General features: G+C 36.5%; 1 protein-coding gene and 1 long non-coding RNA gene across 2 annotated transcripts; one reads left to right on the top strand and one right to left on the bottom strand.

Annotated features, from left to right (window-relative positions):
* The first annotated feature begins 3,227 nt into the window (after positions 1-3,227).
* Positions 3,228-4,286, top strand: LOC103472934 (uncharacterized). Its single transcript, XR_534947.2, has 3 exons — positions 3,228-3,314; positions 3,504-3,527; positions 3,634-4,286. It is a non-coding gene; the product is annotated as an uncharacterized LOC103472934 (long non-coding RNA).
* A 2,977-nt stretch (positions 4,287-7,263) lies between these two features.
* Positions 7,264-10,286, bottom strand: LOC103472933 (major histocompatibility complex class I-related gene protein-like). Its single transcript, XM_008422813.2, has 7 exons — positions 10,165-10,286; positions 9,795-10,049; positions 9,437-9,709; positions 8,737-9,033; positions 8,520-8,660; positions 8,236-8,277; positions 7,264-8,034 (listed from the first exon to the last, which is right to left on the bottom strand). Exons 1-7 carry the CDS (start codon positions 10,223-10,225, stop codon positions 7,994-7,996), a joined length of 1,110 nt encoding a protein of 369 aa, XP_008421035.1. The 5' UTR covers positions 10,226-10,286; the 3' UTR covers positions 7,264-7,993.
* Between the last annotated feature and the right edge of the window lie 34 nt (positions 10,287-10,320).

Here is a 10,320-nt window from a genome sequence, read left to right as displayed (position 1 = left end):
GATTTAATTTGCACAAACACAATCCCTCTACAAATGAAATCCTACATAAATAATCTTTTTGTTCTTTTGAAAATGTTTTTATACAGTATTGAATTTATTATCTACATATAATGCAAGCCACGGTTGACAGCTGTTTAAAATTCTTGGAGGTACTATGACAAAATACAAGAGTTTTCAATACATACATACATTTCTTCTTTGTGTGCTTTGGAGTTTCTGTGCTGATAAATTTTTTTGCGAAGCGATAAAAGCTGGTAGCTCGTGAATTGCTACAAAATAAAGCTGTATTTCCTTCAACTCACTGGCAGCGATGTTGACACCTTGAGATGCCATTGATTGATGAATAAAATAACTCCATGTGCGTTTCATAAACTTATAAACATTTGCAAACTTTTAACATTGCTTTGGTTCCTCTGCTTAAGCCATAGTGTTTTATTTAATTCTCCATTATTGTCTTTGCACTATTATTTACTTTGGAAAGCATCAACCTCAGGCGCGGGGGTTGTGGGGGCCCGGGTCTGGAGGTGCCAGGGAGGGAGGAATGGTTTCAAGTCGCTTAAACGGGGAAAGTGCGCCCTCGCCTGTTGAGAAAGGTGTATTTAATGTTAAAGTTACCTTCCCCAATGGAATATATACTAGTCAGCCCCAATGGCTGTTTCACTAGCGGATTATCCGAAATGCTTCCTGGGTAAAAATCAAGACATACGCAATATGAGTAAGAAACAGATCAGATGTCTTTGGAAAGTTTCTTTGCAAAGGGGAAAAGGCCCAGAGAAGAGACAGGAGAATGGATTTATCCCGGRCCGGTAGGTGAGTCCCACGTTACAAGCCGCTCTGCGTAACATGCGGCGACCGGCTGCTAATGAGGCAATGAAGCTTCAAGCTGCTTCGCCACATAGAGACCAAGCAGGCTGTGGATATAAGCAGCACTTCGGGTGTTATTGTCTCCCATCATCACTCCCAGATCGGACCGTCTCGTTGCAGAGAAACAAGCTCAGGGCTCCCGTTAGTCATTATCGTGAGTTAAAGTTTTCACGAAAGTAAAATGTTCGTTTTTGTGGCGCATCTGTATCTTATTTTGAAGGGATATGTAAACGTTACCATAGCGACCAGAGTCAGAGAGCGTTTGGGCAGTGGTCGAGAGGAGATGAGTAGAGCTTGTGAGTCTTAAGTCTGGTTTAGATGGAAAGATTTAAGAATTATTGGCAGATTCTCCAAACCTCTGTGACCACAGAGTTATTGTATATTATTTATCTTTTTGTATGGCATACCTATGTCTGAGTCCTTTAACCTCTCCACCATTTACATTTCCTACAAGATCACATGGATTTTTTATATTAGTAAGTGCCCAACTGCTGATAATAAATATATTGAACCTCATTTCATGTTTTATGAAATGTCAGCTTAACATCAGAATAATACAAGTTTGTTGCCTCTTAGGAGGTGGAATCTAAATTTTATGACGGCATCTGATTGAAAGGATATCGGGTTTAATGGTCCAATTAGTATAACTTGGCTGTCAGTTTTCTTAAAAATCAACAGAACAATAAGAACTGGTTCTGTTTGCAGCAGTGGGTTAAGCGCTGCAATTTATTGATGGAAATGTTTCAAAGTGTTTTTTGTACTTTCTTCAGCAGGACACCAGAGGGCAGCATTGGACAGATAAAATCTGTATTATTTAACATTGTCGATCCAAATCTTTTCTGCTTTGATTTTGCACCAGTTCACTGAAAGCTCCACAGAATTAACTAGAAGAAAATTCCCTGTGAGGATTGAAACATCTGGAGACATTTACTTATCATGTTTGCAGCAACACAAATCCTCAAAAATATCAAAGAAGAGACAAAAAAGACTTAATGTATTGAACTATTAGGTAGACATTTCCAAAGCATCTTTTAATACCTTATACATAACAAAAACTTATTTCTCAACAACAAAAGTTAACTTCATGTACATACATTTTGATCTTTTAAAATGTGTCAACAAAGTTAAGATCTGAGGTATATTGTTTTATTAGATATAAAATTTGTAAAGTTAGCACAGTATTGCTGTATCTGTAAACAACAAAAGGTAGGCTAGCCCTACTGGTTTTACTGGTGCAGTAAAACCAGTTTTTCCTACTTTGTTGCACCACATAGCTTTGGAGGCGTCCCGAAGCTAACTTCAGCATCTGCTTCATCCAAACTATAAGAACCTGACAGTGAACATGTGTGTCCATGAGAGCCGCTCACTGAAACATGTTCTGTCTGAAGATCCACACAAAAAAGTAACAGGTGTTACTGGATTATTTTTCTAATAAAGTTACTAAGCTTCAGCTCATTGATAAACTACTGTTAATTCCTGTGAAGCACTTTGTATTGCCTTGTTGCTGAAAATGTGCTGTATAAATAGAATTACCTTTACTCATAGGACGCCATCTTTTTTACAGCCAAGTAGAGTGAAATGCTAACCAGGTAGAAGTTGCCTTCTGCCTTCTCCTAGTGCTAACTAGTGCTAACTAGAAAGAACCAATCAGAGCCAGGGGGTGGGTCTTAGCACTGTCAATCACAATGTTGTACAGCACTTCTCATCTTTCCCTCTCCATCCCCCTTTGCTCTCTGCTAAGCTGCAGCTGGCATAGCCTGTTGTGGATGCTCAGTTTAGTTAGCACAGCCGAAAAAGGAAATAATACAACAATAATCTTGTTGTTTCTCTGCCATTAGCACATTTAGCAGTGAGTACAAGAGATTGATTCACGGTGCCAAGACTCTCCTGGCTCTAATTGGCTGTTTTTGGTTGTTTCTTCAGATGACAATAGCAGTTCAGGGAGGAGATGGAAGAGATTGATCTTTTCACTGATTATTTGTCTCATAGCAAATTGTCACAAAATGGTGACAGTTTTAACAGATATGTAGAAAAAAAACATATATTTTATAAAAGTTATGTACTGCGTTTTTAACTAGGATGTGTCCTTGAAAAAATTCAAGGACAGGAAGCAAACTATATGATGACAACATATACCCTTTAATTGATGGCAGACTAAACAGAAACATTGATCAAACTATAGAACAAGAAGAAGCTAATTGAGAATTATATCATTCTGAAAATATAGTGATTTTGTAATTGCCATACAAACCAAATTATTTCAAGAAAGTCATAGCTACATAGAGCAGTANGTTTCCAATTCCTGCTGTGTTCTTACGTGAACTGTAACTTTGTTTGTCTTTGTATAGATGAATCATCTCAGATAAGAATCACTGTCATTGCTGTKGTTTCTGCTGTGATATCCATCATCATCATCGCTTTAGCATTTACTGCCTACAAGAAGAGAAATGGTAAGAACATCTTAAAGCTGGACTTGTCATGAAATAACTTCAAACTTGAGTACAATCTGAAGAAGACAGCAAAAAATTACTCTTACGTTGCATGTAACATTAAATAGGAAAACATAAAAATACAGATGTTTTCTCTCTCAAAGTTGTGTTAATATGTTTGGATATTGAAACCCAAATTATCTGTGTTAGTTTCAGAAATATCACTCACCACTGGTAAGTCCCAGCATTTRTTACTCTTTATCAGACATTTATGTTTCACCAAATAATCTGTGAAGTAATTCTAARATTAGYAGATTAACATCATGTTTTTATTCTTCAGTTTCTGAAAACACGTCTCTGACAAACTGACTTGAGAATCAAGATGGAGAAATGAAGCATCCTGCTCTGACTTTGGTCTTTTAGTGGAATTGTTGGTATTTAATCCATTATTACCTCAAATGAAAGAATAARTWATACTTTCAAAGTATTAGGTGATTTAATTTGCACAAACACAATCCCTCTACAAATGAACTCCTACAAAAATTATCTTTTTGTTCTTTTGAAAATGTTTTTATACAGTATTGAATTTATTATCTACATATAATGCAAGCCACAGTTGACAGCTGTTTAAAATTCTTGGAGGTACTATGACAAAATACAAGAGTTTTCAATACATACATACATTTCTTCTTTGTGTGCTTTGGAGTTTCTGTGCTGATTAATTTTTTTGCGAAGCAATAAAAGCTGGTAGCTCTTGAATTGCTACAAAATAAAGCTGTATTTCCTTCAACTCACTGGCAGCAATGTTGACAACTTGAGATGCCATTGATTGATGAATAAAATAACTCCATGTGCGTTTCATAAACTTATAAACATTTGCAAACTTTTAATATTGCTTTGGTTCCTCTGCTTAAGACATAGTGTTTTATTTAATTCTCCATTATTGTCTTTGCACTATTATTTACTTTGGAAAGCATCAACCTCAGGCGCGGGGTTGTGGGGGCCAGATGGGGCCCCGGTCTGGAGGTGCCAGGGAGGGAGGAATGGTTTCAAGTCGCTTAAATGTTTGATTATAGACGGGGAAAGTGCGCCCTCGCCTGTTGAGAAAGGTGTATTTAATGTTAAAGTTACCTTCCCCAATGGAATGTATACTAGTCAGCCCCAATGGCTGTTTCACTAGCAGGTTTTTCCGAAATGCTTCCTGGGTAAAAATCAAGATATACGCGCAACAGTTTCCAGCAGCGCACGTAAGGGGCCCGGTGATTCGTTAGAGGTCCGGTAATTGGCCCCGCCCCCCGGCCCGACGCTGACTTGTTCCGCTAGTGATCAACCGTTAAGCAGTTATAAAACATATTTTCCTTTTTTTTTTTTCAAAATCTTTCTCTTTCTCTTTCTCACTGTTTATTCAATGTCACATATGCTATTTTTATTGTAATTATGTAAAGCACTTTGAAATGCCTTGCTGCTGAAATGTGCTATACAAATAAAAATTGATTGATTGATTGATTACATCTGTTTCTGTTCATTTTTTTAGTTTTTTATAAGTCTGATATAATTTTACAATTTTAAATTTCATGTTTTCATTACCTTTATGTGAAAATTATCATAATTAACAGAAATAAATACTTTCAAAATTCAATTTGTGTGTAATTAATCTGTATAATTAGCTGCAGTAATAAAGTCCCTAAAATAAAAACAATATTTTAATTTATTTAATGGATCAGTAAAACACTACTATATTAGTTAGAGTTAACTCTTATGTATCGTTGTTTGTTTGAAGTTCTCATTTATAAGAATGTTTTATGTCAGTGGTCCCCAACCCCCGGTACGTGAACCGGTACCGGTCCGTGGACCAATTGGTACCGGGCCGCACAAGAAATAGTGAAATATTTCCGTTTTATCTATTTTTTGAGTCTGGAGGATATTTTATTTTGAAAATCCTTTAACCGGATTCTCTCGGTTACTTGCACGCCAACACTGAGCCCACAAGCAGCAAAATGAGTAAGAAACAGATCAGATGACTTTGGAAAGTTTCTTTGCAAAGGAGAAAAGGCCCAGAGAAGAAACAGGAGAATGGATTTATCCCGGRCCGGTAGGTGAGTCCCACATTACAAGCCGCTCTGCGTAACATCCGGCGACCGGCTGCTATGAGGCAATGAAGCTTCAAGCTGCTTCGCCACGTAGAGACCAAGCAGACTTTGGAAATCAGCAACACTTCGGGTGTTATTGTCTCCCATCACTCCCAGATCGGACCGTCTGGTTGAAGAGAAACAAGCTCAGGGCTCCGTTAGTCAGTATGCGAGTTAAAGTTTTCACGAAAGTAAAATGTTCATTTTTGTGGCGCATCTGTATCTTATTTTGAAGGGATAAGTAAACGTTACCATAGCGACCGGAGTCAGAGAGCGTTTGGGCTGTGGTCGAGAGGAGATGAGTAGAGCTTGAGTCTTAAGTCTGGTTTAGACGGAAAGATTTAAGAATTGTCGGCAGATTCTCCAAACCTCTGTGACCACAGAGTTATTGTACTAATTATATTCTTTATCTTTTTGTATGGTATACCTACAGTATGTCTGAGTCCTTTAACCTCTCCACCATTTACATTCTCTACAAGATCACATGGATTTGATATATTAGTAAGTGACCAACTGCTGATAATAAATATATTGAACCTAATTTCATGTTTTATGAAATGTCAGCTTAACATCAGAATAATACAAGTTTGTTGCCTCTTAAGAGGTGGAATCTAAATGCCTCTCAGTTTTTTCTTAAAACTGAGAGCCAAGTTTTAAGAAAACTTGGCTCTCAGTTTTCTTAAAAATCAACAGAACAATAAGAACCGGTTCTGTTTGCAGCAGTGGGTTAAGCGCTGCAATTTATGGAAATGTTTCAAAGTGTTTTTTGTACTTTCTTCAGCAGGACACCAGAGGGCAGCACTGGACAGATAAAATCTGTATTACTTAATGTTGTCGGTCCAAATCTTTTCTGTTTTGATTTTGCACCAGTTCACTGAAAGCTAAAGAGAATTAAGTAGAAGAAAATTCCCTGTGAGGATTGAAACATCTGGAGACATTTACTTATTATGTTAGCAGCAACACAAATTCTCAAAAATATCAAAGAAGAGACAAAAAACAAGACTTAATGTATTGAACTATTAGGTAGACATTTCCAAAGCATCTTTTAATACCTTATACATGACAAAAAATTATTTCTCAACAACAAAAGTTAACTTCATGTACATAAATTTTAATCTTTTAAAATGTGTCAACAAAGTTAAGATCTGAGGTAGATTGTTTTATTAGATATAAAACTTGTAAAGTTAGCACAGTATTGCTGCATCTGTAAACAACAAAAGGTAGGCTAGCCCTACTGGTTTTACTGGTGCAGTAAAACCAGTTTTTCCTACTTTGTTGCACCACATAGCTTTGGAGGCGTCCCGATGCTAACTTCAGCATCTGCTTCATCCAAACTATAAGAACCTGACAGTGAACATGTGTGTCCATGAGAGCCGCTCACTGAAACATGTTCTGTCTGAAGATCCACACAAAAAAATAACAGTCAGGAGTTATTGCATTATTTTTCTAATAAAGTTGCTAAGCTTCAACTCATTGATAAACTACTGTTAATTCCTGTGAAGCACTTTGTATTGCCTTGTTGCTGAAAATGTGCTGTATAAATAGAATTACCTTTACTCATAGGACGCCATCTTTTTTACAGCCAAGTAGAGTGAAATGCTAACCAGGTAGAAGTTGCCTTCTGCCTTCTCCTAGTGCTAACTAGTGCTAACTAGAAAGAACCAATCAGAGCCAGGGGGTGGGTCTTAGCACTGTCAATCACAATGTTGTACAGCACTTCTCATCTTTCCCTCTCCATCCCCCTTTGCTCTCTGCTAAGCTGCAGCTGGCATAGCCTGTTGTGGATGCTCAGTTTAGTTAGCACAGCCGAAAAAGGAAATAATACAACAATAATCTTGTTGTTTCTCTGCCATTAGCACATTTAGCAGTGAGTACAAGAGATTGATTCACGGTGCCAAGACTCTCCTGGCTCTAATTGGCTGTTTTTGGTTGTTTCTTCAGATGACAATAGCAGTTCAGGGAGGAGATGGAAGAGATTGATCTTTTCACTGATTATTTGTCTYATAGCAAATTGTCACAAAATGGTGACAGTTTTAACAGATATGTAGAAAAAAAACATATATTTTATAAAAGTTATGTACTGCGTTTTTAACTAGGATGTGTCCTTGAAAAAATTCAAGGACAGGAAGCAAACTATATGATGACAACATATACCCTTTAATTGATGGCAGACTAAACAGAAACATTGATCAAAATATAGAACAAGAAGAAGTTAATTGAGAATTATATCATTCTGAAAATATAGTGATTTTGTAATTGCCATACAAACCAAATTATTTCAAGAAAGTCATAGCTACATAGAGCAGTACAAGTCATTGAATCAACCAGGTAAGATACTTAAARACKWCCTTCTTTCGTTCATTAAAAGATTGCTTTGATATTAGTTCATAAAAAAAGTTAAACCAAAATATGTAACAAGTTATTATTTTCCAGTATGTYGCCTGCAAGAGACGTCACACCATAATATTTTTAAGGAGTCACAGGTAGTGTTGATTAAATRACATTATTTGTAATTCCAGCGTTGTATCCGTTCTTTTGATCCCACTCAAAACACAGAGTTTGATCACAAACTTACTCGAAATCACAATGATGTTGACAATTTTGTATGGTGGCTGTCAAAAAAGAAAAAAAGAAAAAAGATCAAATGAAAAAATTGGTTTTTGAAAAAGTAAGTATTAGTTTCAGAATTTTGTTGCTTCAACATATACACAGAACTCAAGCAATACGTTTTATTTACCTCATGTCCAATGAACAAAATAAGAAATATTTTAGCAAATATATGTGGATCAGTGTGTGTGCACTGAAGAACTTACTTGGATAGTTGGGATATGGAGGTCTGTCATTGAAATGTGAGGCTAGTAGAAAAAAAACATTAGTATTTTATCACAACAATATATTTGCATGGTAGCTTGGATCATGTGGAAACAACACAACATTTAGTAATTAACTTGTACTTTTACATTAATAACTTTGTTAATATAAATGGGGTTTAAAATATAAATATGACGATTTTTTTTACTCATGTTTAATATCTTCTTTTGTTGTAAAGTTTTAAAAAAGCTAATTATCAGAATACAAAAAATGTTTAATTGTGTACCGTTTGTAGAATTTTTCCAAAGAAAGAGTCCAGTTATGCAGAAGCACAACAGAATCAATCCGACAACRAGTCCAATGGCCAAATCAAGAGGAAACTTGGAGGAAGAGGAAGGTGAAGAGGAAGGAGACACTGGATCTGGAGCTAGAATTAGACATTCTTTTTATGACAAGTTTAAAGAATAGATATTTCATCTGTGCATTTTGTGATGAGAGCKTACCATCCTCAGTAATGATTATTTCCTTTTTCAGTCTGGTTGCTATGGTTTTATTACTGAGCTTAAACACGCAGTCATATCTCTTCCAGTCTTCAGATGCAATAGCTGAAACATTCAGGTCGACACTCATCTGGTAAGTGTTGTCATGGTTTGGGAGAATCTCACTGGGATCCTCATCATTTTGGATCTCCACTCCATCTCTCCTCCAGAACATCTCAGCTGAGTTTGGGTAGAAACCTGTGGCAAAACATCTGACAGGAGAGGAAGAGTTCTTCTGGAGGAGAGCGACAGAAGTGAGGTCTGTATGAGGAGAGGAGAGGACAGAGGGTGAAGAGAAGAAAAGTAAAGTGTTTAGGGAAAAACAAGACGGCAGTGATAACATAAATGGAAGATATATGAATCTTTCCCTTTGACTGCTGGAGAAATGTTCACCTCCCCTTTGGAATTGTTTTGTGTCAAACCACCGACTGATTGGWCAAGCAGCAGATGCCAAAGCAAAGTTCTGAAATAAGTCTGTATCTTTGTTTGTTGCTTCGCCACTAAAAGCTGGTCTTTATTTTGTCTTACAGAAAGTTAACAGATATAAAGTGAAAAAATAACCAGTTTTATGATCTATAGATGTTTAGTGCTAAATTAAATGTTACTCTGAAGAAAATCAGAAACTGAATGCCTCATTAAGTTGACAAAACGATGCACCACATACCTTCTCTCTGCAGAGCGCTACGATTCACAAACTCGTTTCGCAGTACAGGGCAAATTAGTGACAGAAACACCTTTGTGTTGTTTATTGTCTGCTGATCTAAATTCAAATACAGTGTAAGGTTTTCAGCCAAAGGATGCTGAGCAACCCAAGTCAGATCTTTGTAGTCTAGTTTCATAAAATCTTCTCCATTGTAGCCACATTGCTGGAAAATTACAACATCAGCAGACTTTTCATCCATTTCACAGCCCATCATACACTGTAAAACATGAACAGCTAAGACAGACAAAATTAGAAAATTAGATTGAATTGTTTTACAAAAAGAGTATTTAACATTTAAAWGTCAGGTAAGTGACTGTACCTTCATCTTTATTTACAGTTGCCAGGTTGTTTAAGTATATGGTCAAACTGAGGTCCACATAGTTYAATACATCTTCAGAGAATATCGTCAACTGATAGGAATCTGATATGTTCTTCCAGAGAAKYGAGCTTTGTTTTCTAATTCCATTGCCGTCATAGTAATCCACCTGGATGTCRTCAATTACTGTTGTAAACAGGTTTGGAAGATTTTTGATCCCAGTTGATATAATGGCAAAAATCGTCAGTGAATTTTTGACTGTGGAGAAAAGATGTCAGATCATCCACTTATACGGTCAGTTAACATCAGCCTACACAAATCTCCATCCATGCATAAACWGTTATATTAGTGACATTGAAACTGGTTACAATACCTGATGATGAAGTCTGGCAGAGAAGAAGCAATATTACTATTTTGTTTGTATAAAACCACATCTTTTCTAGAAAACCGAGCTGCTAAATCATCTCAGTGAAGTTCATCAGTTAATCTGAGAGCAAAACCAAAGATCAACGCAAAGCGACTGGAGATA

Source organism: Poecilia reticulata, linkage group LG11 (assembly GCF_000633615.1).
Source record: "Poecilia reticulata strain Guanapo linkage group LG11, Guppy_female_1.0+MT, whole genome shotgun sequence".
NCBI classification, from domain to species: Eukaryota; Metazoa; Chordata; class Actinopteri; order Cyprinodontiformes; family Poeciliidae; genus Poecilia; species Poecilia reticulata.
Note: the sequence above shows the minus strand (reverse complement) of the source record. Positions and strands in the feature narration are given on the sequence as shown.